The sequence below is a fragment of the Stenella coeruleoalba genome, assembly GCF_951394435.1.
Source record: "Stenella coeruleoalba genome assembly, chromosome: 17".
Classification (NCBI taxonomy): domain Eukaryota; kingdom Metazoa; phylum Chordata; class Mammalia; order Artiodactyla; family Delphinidae; genus Stenella; species Stenella coeruleoalba.
Genome location: NC_137163.1, coordinates 36,256,348 through 36,277,040, shown reverse-complemented (window position 1 = coordinate 36,277,040; position 20,693 = coordinate 36,256,348). Strand labels below are relative to the sequence as shown.

General features: G+C 33.6%; 1 protein-coding gene across 15 annotated transcripts in view; it reads left to right on the top strand.

Moving 5' to 3' along the window:
• Positions 1-20,693, top strand: part of VPS13B (vacuolar protein sorting 13 homolog B) — a 795,728-nt gene that overhangs the window by 357,070 nt on the left and 417,965 nt on the right. For all 15 annotated transcript variants that reach the window (XR_013824628.1, XM_079901966.1, XM_079901971.1 and 12 more), the window contains one exon: positions 5,012-5,246. Coding sequence is in view for 14 of the 15 variants with exons in the window: in XM_079901966.1 (XP_079758092.1) it covers positions 5,012-5,246 (235 nt within the window). In the remaining variant the exon portion in view is untranslated. The remainder of the gene's footprint in view (positions 1-5,011; positions 5,247-20,693) is intronic.

The following is a 20,693-nucleotide window of genomic DNA, read 5'->3' as shown; positions in this document are numbered from 1 at the left end:
ATCGTGTTGCTGTCCTATGGCATTTCCTGGGTGTTTTTTGTAGTTTCTGAAGTCTTCTGACTGTGGACAGTATAGTGTAAAATGGACACTTTATTTTCCATACAAAGCATCCTGATCTCCTTTTTTTTGCTAATAATCTTTTATTCCTTTTAGGAAATGACTTTCCACGTTCTGTGAGATTTTGGTGAGAGTGTCAAAGTTTCTCAAGCACCATAAGCCAGTTAAGCTACAACAATTGAATTTTTTCTCCCAGAGAGTTACATATAGTGTATGACGAGTGATGCAGTAATCATATTGCACGATATACTTAATGTTCTCAAGTCCAGTGAACTTCCTGGCTTATCTCCAGGATGAGATAAGACGTTTTAGGCTAGACATATCCGTTGTCAATCACATTAATTATGAAAGTAATTATTTACATTTAATACTTAAAATTTGCACACAGGGCTATATTTTTATTTATAGGCATTGAGAAAGTGACAGCAGTTGCATGGTAGTTTGTTAGGAAGAGGAAGTCTGGAATACAAATCTAGGATTTTTTTCATGTCTTCCCTTGACAAGTATCTATGGGAAAAGTGTGGAGATTTGTAACACTCACTGTGGAAAAGAAGACCAGGTGCACTTTTGAGGTTTTTAACTAATGCCCTAAATTGTGTATATTTAGATTTCTACGAAATGGGAAGATATCCCAAATATTTTCATAACGCATTGAGAATTTATAGAATAAGAAAACAATTTGGGCTGTAGCTTATTTATGTTTCATAGTGCAAATATAATACTACTTATTTTGTTGGCCTCTGTATGCATAGACAGCTAAACCATAAGCAACAGCATTTTAAAATAAAAGTATTGTGAACATCTTTTATAAATCCATGAGAACTAATATATGGATCTAGTGTATAGTAGATATTTAGTGTATGTTCATTGACTTTGTTTATTTAGTGAACATTTAGGTGGCAGTTAATATGTTACATCTTTATATCAAAGCTGAGTTCCCCCCTTTACAGATGAAGATTCTGAAGTCATGGAAAGACCAAATAACTTGTCAAAGGTTCCACAGCTGGAGATGAACCAATCTGGCTAACAAGTCAATTTTATTAATTACTAGATGTCTCTGTGAAATGAAATGATGAACAACATGCATTAAACAATTATTTTAATTAACATCAATATCTGGTGCTAATAAAAATAATTGTGTTCACTTATTTAACAATTATTTAACACCTAGCATATGCTAGGCACTGTACTATGTACTGAGACTGTAGCCTGAACAAAATAAGCACAGTGTCTGACATTATAGACTTTATTATGCTCTAGTGAGAATTATGTAAGGCTATTAGTATTTTAAAATCCTCTTGTTTCAAGTTTCTTAAATGCTAGGACTATGTCTTTTGTCTGTTTTCCTGACTTCCAGCTCAGTTAATGGTGGATGTTAAAGAATGCATGAATAAAAGAAAGAAAAAGTGAATGAAAATACAACCTGCAGTGTTTCTTCACTTTTATTTTTTATTTGAAACTGTTTCCTGAGGAGTAAAATACATTCATGCAGAGAACATTTCATTCTGTAGAAATTTTCTAACTATAATTATCACTAAAGTTTCAAGGGTTTTTTTTTTTTTAATAAATTTATTTAGTTAGTTAGTTTTGGCTGTGTTGGGTCTTCATTGCTGTGTGCGGGCTTTCTCTACTTGTGGTGAGCGGGGGCTACTCTTTGTTGCGGTGTGCGGACTTCTCATTGCGGTGGCTTCTCTTGTTGTGGAGCACGGGCTCTAGGCACGTGGGCTTCAGTAGTTGTGGCATGCGGGCTCAGTAGTTGTGGCTCGTGGGCTCTAGAGCGCAGGCTCAGTAGTTGTGGCACACAGGCTTAGTTGCTCTGCAGCATGTGGTATCTTCCCGGACCAGAGATCGAACCTATGTCCCCTGCATTGGCAGGCGGATTCTTAACCACTGTGCCACGAGGGAAGTCCAAGTTTCAAGTTTTGAAGAAAGGAAAACATGTTATTTGGGAAATAGGAGCATTATTTAAAGGGGCAGAAAATATGGTGTGGCATTTTAAAGCATTTATGTAAAGTTATTCTGTATAATGGAGAGTGGGCTAATTAAAATGCTTATTAGGTTAATGTATAAATGAAACCTGTCTTAGTCTCTTCTTTTTAACTCAGTTATGGTCACAGTTATAGAACACACAAATTAGAAAAATCAAAGTTTACCAAACCTTACTTACGGAGGATGGGGGTACAAATGGCATATATCTTTTCAAACAGCACTTGAAACTTCAGAAAAAACGGAACTTGGAACTTAAGAAAAAACGCATGACAATCATTTCATTTATTAAAATAATACCGAATAATTTCTACTTTATTGGTTTATCCTCAGCATATGATACTTAGATATGTAGCCCTTGACCTAATAGGAATCAAAATAGAGGTGGTTCTACTTCAAGAATTTGTAATAATCCCTTCACTTTAACACATGAATGTGTTCAATATTGGCAAAAGAACATGTTGCTACCAAAACTGAAATAAGATCCTTGAAACAAAAAGGATGTTGCCATGGAAAAATGAAGTAACACTCAGTGCAGCTGTGATGCATTAATGAATAGGATATTTTTTTAAAAGATCATTTGTGTTTGGTGTGGCTCAGAGGGTCCCAACCAGATGGTTTCCATGAACATGATCTGACCCCCGGTTTGAGGACTTCTTACTGGCAGATTACTTCATTTTCTTTCCCTTGGATTGTCAGATCCTTACATTAATACAAAATGTACTGCTGCAGATTTATATTCACTTATATAAATCACTCAACATTTTACATTAAAACCACAATTTTAGACATACAGTTTAACAGTTATTTTAAAAGTGTAAAAAGATTTATGTGATAGCTTTAGTATACATAATAGATGTAACATTATAATAAGTTTGAACAATTTGGATTATGTATATGTTTTAGTTCTTATCATTAAAAGAATCCCCACAGTATACATCATTTTTTAGAAAGTTTATTTTTTACACTTGTTATGTATGTCAGGCTAACATACTGTCGATTCTGTATGCATTGCTCAGGTTGTTTTAATTTGATTAAATAATTGATTTCCAAATTAGTGGAAATTTGGAATATATTGTGATTTTGGAAATTTTGGCACAATTTAAATTTGTTTCTCGGGACATGTATGTATAAATCTGTGTACGGCAGCATATTAAACTAATTATCTCACATTGTTGGAAGCATTTTTCAACATAGCATCAATATCTAACACAGGGACTTCCCTGGTGGTCCAGTGGCTAAGCCTCCGTACTCCCAATGCAAGGGGCCCAGGTTTGATTGCTGGTCAGGGAACTAGATCTCACATGCCGCAACTAAGAATTCGTACGCTGCAACTAAAAGATATCACATGCTGCAATGAAGATCCCGAGTGCCACAATGAAGATCCCGCATGCCGCAACTAAGACCCAGCACAGCCAAATAAATTAAATAAATAAATAAATATTTTTAAAAAATCTAACATAAAGTGTTAAACACTGACCCTTCATTGTTTGACCTTAAAACCGTAATTAATATAGGAGAATATGCTGTCAGTGTGCCACTTTAGCTTGTGCACTTTAACATCACTAATGCAGTTATATATTTTAAAACATAAATGTAATAACATCTGAGACAATATACACTTCTATTTCAGAAGTTAAAAATGTTGTGATCTTAAATCAACAATGAATTACTTAACCATATACAGGCTTAAATTAAGCTACAAGATAAAATTCTACACCTAAAAAATCTCATACTTCATGAACCAAAATACTTTTTTTTTTGCAAAAGTTTACTTATATTTCTCTTCACTGAGTTCATCAATTTGTCCATGCACAGAAATATTGAAGGGAAAATGAGTAAGTGTACTTAATTTGTAAGACTGGCAAATTATTTATCATATCAAGGAATTCCAGACCTGTTACATATCATGCTCTCACTAAGGAATATATTAACCCCAAGAGAAGGTTATTACTTTATTCTTAGTTATCTTTTATAAAATATGATCTCTTTGTTATTTTAAGTTGCGAGACTATCCAAACATTTTTCAAGCAAACAAATTTTAGTTTTTATTAGATAATACCTTTGTATGCCAAATATTTTCTAGAAAATTAAAGGTTATATTTTGTATTTTCTTAAAAATAATTTAAGTATGGTAGGCTATTTGGGCAGTTTACTAACCAGGTACAGAATATTACCTTGTACAAGAGTCACCTAAGACTAATAGGCTTTAACTTACATTGCTTTTGAATTAAAAACTCATGATGTATTCAATTTTTTATTTGGTCTTGCTTAGTCTTACTTTAACTCTGTTAGGGCCTGGCGACCTAAGTAACTACACTGGGCATAGGGGAACATAAAAATTTCACTTGAAATCATAATTTAGGTAATAAGTTGAAGTATGATAAAAGTAAGGAATAACACTCTGATTTTTAAGTCTCCTGAATTTTCTTCATTACTATATGTTATAAACATGTTCTCCTTTAATGTTTGTCTAGAGATGTAATCTGAACATTTAAAATATTCTTTTCTTAAATTTCAGTATGTGAAGTAAGGGACAAATTCACATAGATATAGCTGTTTGTGGTTTTCTATTTTTTAAAGTAAGAGCAATAAAATGCTAGTCCATTCTAAGGCCTTAGCTGGTGTTAACAAAATGTAATGAACTGCAAAAAAAGGATTTTCTCACCTTTTTTTGCCAGCACATTTTCTAACTCAATCATGTTTCTTGGAAAGAACTGTGGAAAGGCAGATACGTTTTCATTTCATGTCACTGTGCTCTTTTGATCAAATTTATAGCAAGAAACAATACCTTTTCAAGTGTTTGTTGTATTCTTTAGTGAAAGTAACTCATAAAGACATAAGTATGGGGCATTTTCTTTTTTTTGGCTTGCCTGTGTATTCTGGTAAAGATATTAGATGTTTGAGGATACATTTACTCTCAAATTTAGTCTGATCCAAATATTTTGATTTTGCTTTTCTTTTCTAGCTTGAAGTACAATCTTGTTGTGTGTTCATCCCAAGTGATAGCTTGCCTTCCCCAAGTACAATTGTATCTGGTGACATTCCTGGAACAGTAAGAAGTTGGTACCATGGACAAACCAGCATGCCAGGAACACTTGTCCTCTGTTTGCCTCAAATAAAGATTGTTAGTGCTGGCCACAAGTATATGGAACCTCTGCAGGAGATTCCTTTTGTCATCCCACGACCCATCCTTGAAGAAGGTACTTTTTTAAAAAATTCTTCCTATGGTTATTTTACTATGTTTATTATATTTTATACTGATATTTTTAGTTTTACTGCTTTTTTTTTTTAATGCCAGTGCATTTCTGAATCAGTCTTCTCATTGAAAGAACTGCATGGAAATGAACTAAGTGATTTACAAAGTGAATGAACGAAATGATGATGTTTATTGATAGCCACACCTTTTATATATATGGAGACTATATATATGTATATATGGAGACTATCTACAAAAGATCATATAGAATACAGTATGATCACTGAAATGCTAAACATAGATAAAATTAACTTGAGAAGGATGTTGGTTTCAGATGTTTGCATTAGGCTGAACTAAGAATTATAAGTAGGTTGATTTTAATTTAAGCCACTTGACTTATGAATGGATGCTTCATAAATACATAATCAAATGAATACATTATTTACAGCAAGCATGCTATATTTCTAGATTACTCATTTATTTAAATAAAGTAGATAATTGTGTGATGATTGGAGCCATGGATCTTTCTTCAGTAAATACTTGATTTCTGATGTTGCAGTGTTTTCAGTTGTAGGTTCATACCCTTTTGAACTTTGATGTATTCATTTCAAACTGTGTGAACCTGGAGAAGTTTTGAGTCACAAAGTAAATAATGTGAATCTATATTTTAATAACAAGCCTGAAATTTTTTGACAGTGCTAAATAGGTCAACACCTTGTTCATATTATTAGGATGTAAGTGTCTGAATCCTGATATCGTTCAGATTACCACAGTACTGTTATTGAAAAGCAGGTACAGTCTGCAATTTTTGATTTTGACTTAATGTCGATTTCTCTCTCCTTTTCTCTATTGAAATTTCCATTGAAATCTAGTTTTCATAGGTTTATCAAAAGTAAGCATGATTTTACTGGCAGAAATTACTGTTGGTACTTAATGATATGAATACCATTATCATAAAATCATAGAATTGTGAGAGTTAGAAGGAACTTCTTTAGAGTTCTTCTTAAGTGCTCTTTGTCTTGATAATTTCTCTAGCATATTGGACATAGCCATTCTTTGTTATTTGTTTTCAGTTATAGGGAATTCCTTATTATCACAATAGCTATTACATGTCATATCAAAGATACGCTAGAGTGAAGTGAGCTCATAAAGCTCATAAAGTGAGCTGGGAGTGCTTCCTCCTTTTTTTTAAAATTTTAACTCTGGAATAATTTTTGTAAGATTAAATGATTTGTACCTTGATTTTTTGTTAAAACTCATTGATAAAATTCACATATTGTAAAATTCTTCCATTTAAAGTATACAGTTAGATGATTTTTAGTGTATTTACAAGTTTTATGCAACCATCACTATAAAATTTTAGAATAATTTTATCACCCTAAAAAGAATTGGTATATCATTAGCACCTACTCCTCTTTCTCCCTTCCCCCCAGACCCTACGAACCACTTGTCTTTCTATCCCTATGAATTTGCTTCTTCTAGACATTTCATATGAATGAAATAACAAAATTTGTGGTCTTTTGTGACTGGCTTCTTTCACTTACCATTATAAGTGGTAAGTGAAAGAAGCCATCTTTCACTTCTTTCATAGAACCATTGTTATAGTATGTATGTCTTCATTCCTTTTTATGGCTGAATAATAATTCATTTTATGGTTATACCACATTTTATTTATTCATTACTTGATGGGTATTTGGGTTGTTTCCACTTTTTGGCTATTATCAATAATGCTGCTATGATCATTCTTGTACACTGTTTTGCATGGACATATGTTTTAATTTCTATTAGATATATATAGTAGAATTGTTGGGTCATTTGGTAACTCTGTGCTTTAGCTTTTGAGGAATTGACAAGACTGTTTTTCAAAATATCTGTGCCATTTTACAATCCCACATCAATGAATGAAGGTTCTAATTTATTCACATATTTTTATGTGCAAGTATAGTTGATTTACAATATTAATTTATCCATATCTGTGTCACCACTTATTATTGTTCTCTTGTTATTGTCTTATTGGTTCTAGCCTTCTCAGTGGGTGGGAAGTGGTATCTAGTGGTGTTGATTTTCATTTCCGTAATGTCTAATGATTTTGAGCATCTTTTCATGTGCTCAGTGGCCATTTGTAGATCCTGTTCTGTATTTTCTTCTTCTATTCAAATCCTTTCTTTTTAAAAATATTTTTAAATTTATTTTGGCTGCACTGGGTCTTAGTTGCGGCACGTGGGATCTTCGTTGTGGCATGTGGGATTTTCAGTTGCGGCATGCAGCCTTCTTACTTGCAGCATGCAGACTCTTTAGTGGCAGCATGTGAACTCTTAGTTGTGGCATGTGGGCTTCTTAGTTGCAGCATGTATGCAGGATCTAGTTCCCCGACCAGGGATCAAACCCGGGCCCCCTGCATTGGGAGCACGGAGTCTTACCCACTGGACCACCAGGGAAGTCCCTTTTCAAATCCTTTGCCCACTTTTTAGTTGGGTTATTTGTCTCTTTATTGTTGAGTTGTAAGAGTTCCTTATATATTCTGATATTAGACACTTATTAGATATGTGATTTGCAAATATTTTCTCCCATTTCTCCCATCCTCGATTTCTCCTGTTATCTGTTCACTATCTTGTTTGAATTTATTTAGTTGTTTAAATAACAGTTTTTTTCCTTTATACTGTAATATATGTTATTTTAATTCCTTTTTTCTCCTGCTATATTGGAAAGTATTCCTTAACTGTTTTTCTTTCAATCTTAGAAATTAACACCCTTTCCTCAAAGTCAGCTCTGGTCCTAGAAATATTAAGCTGCATATTTAATTTATTAAATTATGCATTAAATCAAGTTATTTACTCTGCTCCTGAACAACACACAGGTCTTAAAATACTTTAATTCAATCATCCTCTCTGGATTAATGGTTTATCACTTAAAAAAATAATTGCTTATATTTATTGCATATATATAATCAGGGCAGGGTTTGGAAAATTTATTTAGTAAGGAGCCAGATAGTAAATATTTTCAGTTTTACCAGTTATGTGGTCTTGTTGCAACTACTCAACTCTGCTTTGGAGTGCAGAAGCAGCCGTAGGCAATATGTTGATGAACTGACATGACTGTGTTTCTTTGAAACTTTATTTACAAAATCTGATAGCCAGATTTGGTCATGGGCCATGTTTGTGGACTCCTATACTAGTGCCTTACTAGACATTCCTTCTTACAATTCAGTCCTTTATTCTATCTCAGACCATTTTCCTTTTGCCTTTTAGTGATGATATGTTGTTAGCAAACTTAATTTTGTTTGTTTGAAAATGTCTTTATTTTGCCCTCCTTTTTGAAAGATATATTGGTGGATATATAATTTCTTTGTTGGTAGTTATTTTTGTCTGAACCATTAAAAATTCCATTGTGCTGACTCTTGCTTTTCATTGTTCTATTGACAATGAAAATATTTATCTGCAATGTCCACTTGCAGTTTGTGTTTCTTTGAAGGTATTTTGTCCTTCCTCTCTGGCAGCTTTCAGAATTTTTTAAATCTTTGTGTTTTAAAGTTTTAGTGTTGGTGTCTTTTATGAGTTCTGCAAGTTTTCTGGCATAATATCTTCAGATATTGCCTGTGCCTTATTCTTTCTTAAATATATTTTAGAATTTTTCACATTTTTACTGTATTATTCTTGTCTCTTCTTTGTACTTTTATATTTTTTCTCTTTGACTTGCTGACCTGCATTCTCAGTAATTTCTTTAATCTGATCCTCCATTTCATTAATTTTTTAAAGCTGGGTCTAATATGCTGTTAAACAGTTATTCATTGAATTTTTTGAATAAACTTTTATAGAATTCAAATATATCATATAGAAAACTGCTCAACTCTTAGTTCACAGCTTGATACATTTTATAATAAACCTACCCCTGTTGCCTACATCTGAATCAAGATCAAAAATATTACCAGCACCCAGGAGATCTTCTCTAGTTCCTTGCGAACCTCTTTCTTCAGATTCAAACTGCATCTTGACATCTAAAACCATAAATTAATTTACCCGTTTTTGAACTTTGTAGCACTTTATTAAATTTTTACTTATGATATTCTTTTCATTTTGATTGATTTTTTTTTTTTCTTTTTTGCGGTACGCGGGCCTCTCACTGTTGTGGCCTCTCGCATTGCGGAGCACAGGCTCCGGACGCACAGGCCTAGCGGCCATGGCTCACGGGCCCAGCCGCTCCGCAGCATGTGGGATCTTCCCAGACCGGGGCACGAGCCCGCGTACCCTGCATCGGCAGGCGGACTCTCAACCACTGTGCCACCAGGGAAGCCCTTGATTGATTTTTAAAACTCCTTTTTATTCATAATTTTCAAGGCTTCTTTGTGTTTCTTGATACATGAATCATTTATTTTATATTATTGTCTAATTCTTTAATCAGCCTTACTTGTGAGCAAGGATGTTCAATTTCACCAGTTTTGAAATGCCTCAAGCGATTTGTTTTGTTTACCTCTGAGTTTCTGGCTTCTCTCATTCCATGGCATTAATAGTCTTTACTTTTTGGAGAAACTCATTAATGATTTTAAGGAGGTATTGTGTGTGTGCGTGCGCGTGTTTGTGTGTGTAAACAAATATAAGTTTTAATCATACTATGTGTTACATATAAACATTTTATAAATACATTCATCATTTTCATTTGTTTTTAGTGCAAGGGTCATTCAGGGAATGAAATCTACCATTGTTTCTGGAAATAGAATCCCCCAGTGAGGTTAAAGATGTTATGACAATATTATAGCCCCCCCTTAATGGATTTTATGAAAGGGCTGATGTGTACTACCGTACTATTTGTTATCTCTTCAATATTCTTTTCAAATCCCTCTTACTCCTGCAGCGCTCCTGCCAACTTCAACTGTTTGTCCTTTTCATTTGATAAATTGTTTTATTCTTATCTTGTTTTTCCAATATATTATGAATGTCTTAAGAGCTACAGAAGTCTCCATCTTTAAAGCATAAGATGTTATTATATTCTCTGATTTTTTTTCCAGAACTGATGAGTTAGAATCTTAGTTTATTTTCAACTTTTAAAAATATCATACACCAGATGGAGAGGACTAGAATCAAATAGAAACTTCTAAAGTCTATTTTTCATACTCCCTAGGAGACTATAGAGTGACTATATAATCAACATTGAAACCTAAATTTTACTTCAGGTTTCAGTTTTTTAACCACCTGGTTATTCTCATTGGCCAAACCTACCTTGAGGAAAGGAGATTATTTCAAGATATTTAAAACTTCTTCAGGCATTAAAAATCTGTAGATATTAACTTATGAAAGACCATAAGTATATATTTTTTCTTCATTTTAAATGTTGTTTGTAAAAATATTTGAGTATAACCCTTTGATGCATACATGTAAAAAGTAGTTTACTCTTTATCTTTATACCTGTGCATAGATTGAGAAAGAATCTTGAGGTCTGTTCACTTTCAGTTTTCAACTAGTCCTCCTGGTTTCAGTGTCATTCCACATTCTCTTTTTCAGACATATTTGAGTATTGGAACCTGTTGAAGGATGGTTGTCATGAATCAGATTGATCCTTTATGGTTTATCTCTCTGGGCCTCAGTCACTTGCTATTTATCTATTATATTTATATGTTTAAAAATTTCATGATATTACTTATCTGCTGTTTTGTCCTCTCCTGTTCTCATCCTCATTTTGAGTTATAATGCTTTTTTTCTCTCTCAGTGTCATTTTGCTGGTTTCAGAATGTAGATAAATATTTTCAATCATTCATGATCAACCAGATATGCAGTGTATCTAAATCTATACCACCTTCCGATTGCGCTTCTTTCTAGTCTGCTTCTCCAATACTATTATTGTTTTATGTTCAACTCATTTTTGTTCAGTAAATGTTTTTTGATAATTGTAGATGATGGATTTGGTGGGGTTCTGAGAGGGCATGGGCTCAGGGGAAGATAGGAAAATTGGAGGCAAGGAGATTAGATATTGCATCTAGCTATTATAGTTGTCTGGAAACATGACTGTCAGAACCAGAATGGTGGTGATAGGGATGGAGAAAATGGGAAAGAATAGAGAAATAGTTAACAAAAAAACTGGCAAAACTTTGTGACTGGATTAGTTATAGATAGTGAAAGAGAAGTAAATGTGTAGAATAACTCCATGGTTCCTAGCTTGGATGTGTGTAGACATTTATATGGTTAATATTATGATTACAAATGAAGAAAGAGGTTTAGTTTTGGGTGTGGAAGCTGGGAAGGATGAATTTAGGTTGGCACATACTGTAGAGTGTTTGTGGGACATTCAGGTAAATATATCTAATAAGCTGTTGCATATATGGGTCTAGAGCTCAAAAGAGGAATCATTGTTAGAGATACACAATGTGATAGCAGGGAAGACCATGAAAAAAGATGTGATCACCTGAAATCACTTATGTAGAGACAAATAAGTATAATCCAGATAGAAAAAGGGGGGAACACTAATGTTCACTGGCTGAAAAGGAAAAAAAATAATCTATGTTGAAAACTGTGAATAAGGTAAGTACAGAAAAACCCATGAGGCAGTAGTGTCATGGAAGACACACAATCTAGTCATTTAAATGTAGCAGAGATGCCCAATAAGATGAGGACTAAAAGATGTGAAAGGGATTTGACAATTTTGGATGATTGGTTTTTCTTATCACCGTACTTTCAGAGGAATAGTGTTAATGCAGGTCAGATGATGGTGCCTTAAGGACTAAACAGAAAGTGAAAAATTGATATAACAAATTTCCAGTGTCTTTAAAAAAATATTTGAGAAAGGCGGAAAAGAGAGATGGTATTTAGATGTATATATACCTTGATATCCTTTGGTTGTACACAACAGAAACCAAGTCAGGATAATTTAAGCAAAAATGGAACTTAATGATGCATTGTCTGTATTCTACTGTAAGAAACAACTTTGAATTTTTAGTTAAAATTTTGATGTTTCACCATTTGACCCTGGTGGTTATGAAGACCGTGGTTTCAATTAAAACTTTCTTTATCTTTTTTTTTTTTTTTAACTTGGATTCATAACTCCTGTGAAGTTATTTTTCTCTTGCTCTTTGTCTTTGGTGTTGCTTGGTTATCATACTGGAGTTCTAAATTTCTATTTAAACCTTAATTTTTGAATCTAGTTGTTTAGATTCAAAATACAGTGATCTAGTCATTATGATATGAACAAAATGAAAAAAAAAACCCTTTAGCATTACAAAGATGATCAATAGGATGAACAAAAGCGTTCTCACTTTATAGATTTGAGCCTTCTATACTGAACTTGGACTTCAAAGTTCAAAATGAGGAACTGTTTGTTGAAATGTGTCATCTGATTTCAGTTGCCATGAGAAGGGAGAGATGATCGCTAATATAGCCAGATCCAATCTGTGTAGGGTGTGTGGGTCAAAATCAACATCTTGAATTTCATTAGAGAGCATTTGCAGTGAGGCTTGCAGATGTAATTTGCTACATCTAGCTCACACCTCTGAGCAGATGGGTTTCTACCCTGTGCCTAGCAGAGGTTTGTTTTTCCTTTTTTGAAAGAGTTGCCTGTGACTTTAATAAAATATTTTGACAAAGTTGAAATGTAAAGATCATTTATAAATTAAAACTCTGCTATTGTTGGATTTAATGAGTTTTAATAGAAACTGATGTGAAAATTGTTGAGCATCTATGAAAAACATGAGGGCTATTTTTTCCATGTAATTCTGGTCACCTTAGTTGTTCATATGTATTATTACAGTATAGATATTTTTAAAATATCATAGTTTGATAATCATAATTTCCACTTGTTCTGAAAGATGATGATGTACTATAGCAGTAGTTTTTTTCCCAGCTTTACTCAGTGTCTTTGACTTTAATTCTTAAACCCTATGTAAATGAGATTGCCTGGGTAAAAGAGGAAGCTCAGAAAAGAGCTTGAGATTTGTTCTTGTTGGTGTTGTTTTTAAATAAATTTCTTGGAAGCCATCATACATGTATAACAAATGAAGTTAAGCTGTTGGACTGCCTAAACATTTTTAATATAATTGCTACAGACATTGTTCTCTTCTCAGTAGCTCACATTCATCCTGCTCAATCATTTGTTTACCTCTGGGTTCTATAACTTTTAAAGGCTAGACAAGGAACCTTACTTTATTTATTTCCTGTTAATCAATTTTGCATTTTCCACCCTCCCACACAAACACTTATTTTAAAAACAAAAACCAATATGGCAGATCTAATATCCTGCTCACCTTTTAAAAATAAACTATATAATTTACATTGCCTTAACAATATAATTTACATTGCAGATCTAATATCCTGCTCACCTTTTAAAAATAAACTATAATTTACATTGCCTTAAGATCTTAAAAATATGGTTTTTAAATGATACCAAGGTAACATTCTAATTAATGGGAATTTTTAAATTCAGATACAGTTGACATATAAAATTATGTAAGTTTAAGGTGTACAGCATGCTGATTTGACACACATATATTGCAATATGATTACCAGTGTGGTGTTAGCTAACATTTCTATCAGGTCACATAATTATCATTTCTTTTTTGTGGTGAGAACATTTAAGATCTAGTCTCTTAGCAACTTTGATGTATGTAATATGTATTGTTGACTGAAAATCACTATGCTGTGCATTAGATCTTCAGATCTTATAGTTGCAAGTTTGCACTCTTTAGCAATATCTCTCCAATCTGTGTAGGGTGTGTGTATCCTTACCCTCCAGCCCCTGGTAACCACCATTCTTTTGTCTGAGTTCAGCTTTTTTAGATTTCATATACAAGTGATATACAGTAGTTGTCTTTCTCTGTCTGATTTATCTAAGTTAGTATAATGCCCTCATTAAAGGAAATTTGGAAAGCAAGTAACATATACAGGAGAAAATAAAAATCCCTTGATGATGACCACTTTTTTTAAAATAAAGAAGTGATTATTATTATTTTTTTAGTTTATTTATTTATCTTTGGCTGTGTTGGGTCTTTGTTGCTGCGCACGGGCTTTCTCTAGTTGCGGCGAGCGGCGTCTACTCTTTGTTGTGGTGCACAAGCTTCTCATTGTGGTGGCTTCTCTTGTTGTGGAGTGCGGGTTGTTTTATCTTTCAACTTTTTGTTATCACATATAATACACATATAATATTCATTATGTATAATGATTATATTCATTATAAAATTAGGATAATAATGCCTGATGAAATTTTCAGTCATGTTTTTTTCTCTTACTGTTTTATCATGAGTGTTTTATATGAAGTTAACGTTTTTTTGAATCCATTTCCATCTTAAAGTAAGAGGATTTAGACTTGCACCATTAAATACAATGGTAACTGTGAATTTTTCATAGATGCCCCTCATGAATTTGAGAAAGATCCTTTTTATTCTTAGTTTATTGAGACTTTTTACGCTGAGGTGGTTTTGGATTTTATCAAGTGTTTTTATGAATCTATTGAGGTGATCATGTGTGTTTTTCCCCTACTGTATGCTATTAATGTGATATATTTCATTAATCAATTTTACATAATTAATTGATTAAACTAATCTTTTTTTAAATTGGAGTATAGTCGTTTTACACTGCTGTGTCAGTTTCAGCTGTAGAGCAAAGTGACTCAGCCATACATATACATATATCCCCTCTCTTTTGGATTTCCTTCCCATTTAGGTCACCACAGAACACCAAGTAGTTTCCTGTGTTATACAGTAGGTTCTCATTAGTTATCTATTGTATACATAGTAGTGTGTGTATATATATATATATATGTCAATCCCAATCTCCCAATTCATCCCACCCTCCTCTTTCCCCCAAACTAATCTTGTATTTGGGGATATAGACCATTTGGTTATGGCGCGTCATCTCTTCATATGATGCCGAACACGGTTTACCTTTTTATTTTTTTATCTGTATTCATGAGGGATTTTAGTCTATAGTTTTCTGACAGTGTCTTTGGTTTTTATATCAGGGTAATGCTGGCCTCATAGAATGAGTTGGGAAGTCTTTTCTCCTCCTCTATTTCTGGAAGAGTTTGTGGAGTATTGGCATTATTTCTTTAAATATTTGATAGAATTCGCCAAGTGAAGGCATGTGGAATTGGTGGACTTTTTTTTTAGTGGAAAATTTTTAAATGAATAATTCAGTCTCTTTATTTGTTATAGGTCTGTTCAAATTTTCTATTTCCTTTTTAGTCAGTTTTAATAAATTGTGTCTTTCTCGAAAGTTGTCCCTGAGTCTAGGTTGTCTAATTTGTGAGGATATAATAGCATTGTTCATTATAAGGGTTGTTGTTTAACCTTTTAAATTTATTTAGGGTTAATAGTAATATTCCTTCTCTAATTCCTGATTTTACTTGTGCCTTCTCTCCTTCTTTGAGGTTAGCCTAGCTAAAGGGTTATCAGGTTGCTATCTACTCAGAGAACCAACTTTCAGTTTCGTTGGTTTTTTTCTTATTGGTTTTCAGTTGTCTGTTCCATTCCATTGTGGTCTAGAACATATATGGTATGATTTTAATCCCTTTAAATTTATTAAGAATTGCTTGATGGCCTAGCATATGGTCTGTTTGGGAAAATGTTCCATGTGTGCTTGAATGGTTGTTCTGTAGTAGTTGGGTACAACATTCTATGTATGTCAGTTAGGTTGGTTGGTTGATATTGTTGTTCAGTTCTTCTATAACCCTACTGACTTTCTGTCTAGTTATTCTGTCAATTATTGAAAGTACTAGAGTATTGAAATTTTCAAGTATTTTTATTTAGTCATCCATTTTTTATTTAAATTCTGTCAATTTTTGCTTCATAGATTTTGAAGCTCTGTTGTTAGATGCATATGTGCATATATCTGTTACGGATTCCTAAAATATTGATCCTGTTATCATTATGAAATGTCCATCTCTGCCTGTATAAAACGTATTTTCTTAAATCTATTTTATCTGTTATTTTTTATAGCTATTCCAACTTTTTTATGGTTATAGTTTTTATGGTATATCTTTTTCATCCTTTTTATTTAAACATAGTTATGTTTTTGAATGCAGGTATTTCTCTTTTAGACAGCATTTAGTTAGATTTTGATTTTTTTGTGCAGTCTGACAATCTCTTATTTTTAAATGGGGGGTTTAGACCATCTATATTTCATGTAATGTTGATGTATTTTAATTAAATTGGTCACTTGCTATTTGTTATCTGCTTGTCTTGTTTTTTGTTCCCTGTCTCTTTTAATACCTTCTTTGTTTTAGGTATGTATTTTAGCATATCATTTTTTCATTTTCTCCACTGATTTTTTTTTTACTATGTATTAATTTGTGATGGCTCTAAGGATTATATTATGTTTCTGAATTTATCACACTCCACCTCAGATATATTTTAACTTAATTCTGATAAATTATGGAAAAAATTTTTGAACATAGTTCTGTTCTCTATTCATTTCTGTTCACACATATATCACACCTCTATGTATCGTAACCCAGCAATACAGTGTTATATTCATTGCTCTGTATAGTCAACTGCCTTTTAAAGTACTTGAGAGGAGAAATGAGAAGTAATACATATATAGAATTTTTCATATTAACCCACTTATTTGTCGTATCCAGCACTCTTCATTTCCTCCCATGGATTTGAAGTAGCACCTGAAGGACTTACTTTAGTATTACTCATAAGGCAGCTTTGCTAGCAATGGATTCTCTCAGCCCTTGTTGATCAGAGAATGTTTTAATTTCACCTTAATATTTGTAACATAGTTTTTCTGGATGTAGAGTTCTTCGTTGACAGTTTATTACTTCCTTTCATGTATCTGGATGTGATTTTCCACTGCCTTCTGAATCAATTATTTCACGTAGAAGTCAACTTTTAAACATATTGATTTTCCACTATATGTGATGAGTTATTTTTCTTTTGCTCCTTTTAAGAACTTCTCTTGTTCTGTAGTTTTCAACAATTGGACTATAATATCTATAGGTATTTATGTTTCAGTATTCATCCTATTTGAGCTTGGTTGAGCTGCTTGGATGTATGTACTAATGTTATTCATCAGTTTGGAGATTTTTCAGCCATTATTTCTTCAAATATTTTTGTGCTCTTTTCTTCTCACCTCTGGGCCTTCCATTTTAGGTTAGTACACTTCAGCTCTCTGAGGCCCTGTTAATTTTTTCTTCAATACATTTTTCTTGTTTTTCAGGATGGATACTTTTTTTTTTTTTTTTTTTTTTTTTTTACTTTCAGGAATTGTAGAACATTGATTTTATTGTCGTGTTTTTGCACAAGCAGTAAATAGGCTAACATTTCAGGTACAGGGTAATTATTCTTGAAAAGCAAGCCATCAAAATCAAGTTTGTAGTTAATGGCCCGACATGTTGACAGGAGCTATGTGAAAGTCCCAGAGATGTCTCTGAGTTACTGAAAATGTTAAAGATCAGTGTGCTATGCAGGCAGGAGAGAGATGCAAAGGTAGACCCCCTCTGGGGCATTCTGTGGAATACAGATATGCTGGGCTAGTTCCCATACAGGCTGATGTGGAGGAGGTTCTGGGAGGGGTAATTTCATGTCCACCATTGCTCCTGTCCCTTCCGTTAATGCCACAAGACTTCTAAGGACAGTATGTGGCATTAACACACTTATTGTTCCAATCTTGGAGTTTTACTCACGTGGCAGCAGAATGCACAGGTACAGAAAGTGTATCTACACCATGCCGGAAGTGGGGTTGGTGGGGGGTGGGGGCACTGCATTAGATTCCACAGGCCAGTGGGGGATTTAAACACTCACACCTCTAGCTTCTAAGGAAAGCTGCGACTTAAGACAAATCCTAAGAGTTTACTTAGGCTTTGATTCAAGGACATGATGGCTTTGCCTTCCTAGATGCTCTCCTTGCCAGTAGGGTCATGTCTTGGATTTGTTGGATGGCTGATGCTGCTCCTCTGTTAGGCCAACAAGGAAAGGCTTATGGTACAGACCTTTACATGGCAGATTGAGTGAGAATGGTGCCTGCATCCTGGGGAGACCACTGTCTCTGGACTCTGGACAAATCTTGGTCTGACTGATCTCCCTGGCTACCTCAATGACCCCAAGTGCCCTGCCTGTTTTTCTAGATCCTGAAGATCCTGATAGCATTGGCTATTCTTATGTGTTTGTATATAATGAGAGATGTTGAATGCTTACTTGAATAGACTTGAACACAATCCCGAAGTACATTTCTTTAGCATGGACGTTCTTCTGCCTCCCAGAGGCAGTCGTTTGGGGATTATCTGTTTTTCCTGGTCTCCTTTTGGTTTTCTTCCCTAGTCAGATTGGATAATTTCTATTGATCTGTATTTAGGTTCATTGATTGTTTTTTTCTTCTGCCAGCATGAATCTGCTATTGAGCTTCTCTACTAAATTATTCATTTCAGTCATTGTACTTTTCTACTTTAAATTTTGATGTGGATTGGGATTGACATATATACACTAATTTGTATAAAAAAGTTAACTAATAAGTGCTGTATAAAAATAAATAAATCAAATAAAATTTTGATTTGGTTCTTTTTTGTATTTTCTTTCTCCTTATGAGATTATTGATTCATTGTTTTCATACTTTCCTTGAATTTTAAAAAATCTTTTTCTCTAGTTCTTTGAACACATTTATAATAGCTAAATTGTTGTCCTTTGTTATGCTTCATGCTACATCTGTGGGCACATAGAGACTGTTTTTATTGACTGTGTTTTTTTTCCTGAAATAGGGTACACTTTCCTATTTCTGTGTTTGCCTAAAATTTTTAAAATATTCAGAATTTTAAGTGTGTGCATATGTATTCTTCTTTTTCCCCGGAAAGTTGTTGTTCTTTTATGCAAGTTTGCTTCTTTGTAAAGTCACTTCCTTGGGCTAAATCTGTTCCTTCCTAACTGTGTGACCACTGATGTCTCAGCTCGATTTTGTTCTGTTCTTATTATTCTTGGTTTTAATTTGAACCCTGGCTTTTTAGGTATCACCCTTGTGTCTTCTTATCTTAGTGGTCAGCCAAAATTGAACAGAGGTAGTTCTCAAATAAGGCTTTTGTCCTCTACTAATAGATAGATCTCTATATGTGTTAGGATTGTGTATTCAGTGTTCTGGCCATTCTCATACCTGCCAAACTTTTACTTTCCTCTGAGCCCTTCCACATGTCCTCTATACATATGTGTAGTCTCATGGTTGTTTAGGAGTGTCCAGATAACTCAGTTCTTCTGCATCCACTGTGCTTGTGTGTCACGTCAGTCAGGAATATGCTTTCCCCAGTCACATTCACAATCTCAGGCTAGTAGAGCTGTTGGCCCTCCCTGTTCAACCATTACTGAGATCATCATTTCAACGACAAGACTTCTGGGTGTGGTTGTTGTTCACTACTCCAGATCAGGTGACCTCTTTTTGACCATGGCAGCAGTGCCTCTAGTTTTTGTGGCCTGCCTTACACTGGCAGAACCTCCTGGACTTTTGTTTGCTGGGAGTTTTTTGATTACTGATTCAATTTCATACTAGTGATCAGTTTGTTCAGATTGTCTATTTCTTTCTGATTCTGTCTTGGAAGATTGTATGTTCCTAGAAATTTATCTGTTTCTTCTAGCTTGTCCAATTTTTTGGCATATAATTGTTCATAGTGTTCTATTGTGATTTTTTATCTCTGTGATATTGGTTTTAATTTCTCCTCTTTCATTTCTCATTTTGTTTATTTAGATCTTCTCTCTTTCTCTCACTCTCTTTTTTTTTTTTCTTTAATGAGCCTGGCTAAATAAAGGCTTATCAATTTTGTTTATTTTTTCAAAAAAACAGCTCTTGATTTCATTGATCTTTTCTGTTGTTTCTTTCATCTCTATTTCATTTATTTCTGCTCAGATGTTTATTATTTCCTTCTTTTGACTTTAGGTATCATTTGTTCTTCTTTTCCTAATTCCTTTAGATGGCAGGTTAGTTTTTTATTTTAGAATTCTCTTGTTTCTTGATATAGGCCTTTATTGCTATAAACTTCCTTCTTAGAACTGCTTTTGCAGCCTCCCATAGATTTTGGAAAGCTGTGTTTTTATTTTCATTTGTTTCATGGTATTTTCTGATTTCCTCTTTGATTGACCCATTGGTTTTTTAGGAGCATGTTGTTTAATGTCCATGGGTTTGTGTCTTTCCCATTTGTCTTCCTGTAATTCATTTCTAGTTTGATACTGTTGGGGTCAGGAAAAAAATGCTTGCTGTAATTTCTGTCCTCTTAAATTTGTTTAGACTTGTTTTGTGACCTAGCATGTGATTTATCTTGTAGAATGTTCCATGTGTACTTGAAAAGAATGTGTATTCTATTTTTGAATGGAATATCCTCTAGATATTTATTAAGTCTAACTGGTCTAATGTATCATTTAAGACCACTGTTTTCTTATTGATTTTCTTTCTGGGTGATCTGTCCATTGATGTAAGTGGAGTGTTAAAGTCCTCTACTATTATTGTATTGATATTATGATCAATTTCTTCCTTTATGTCTATTAATATTTGCTTTATGT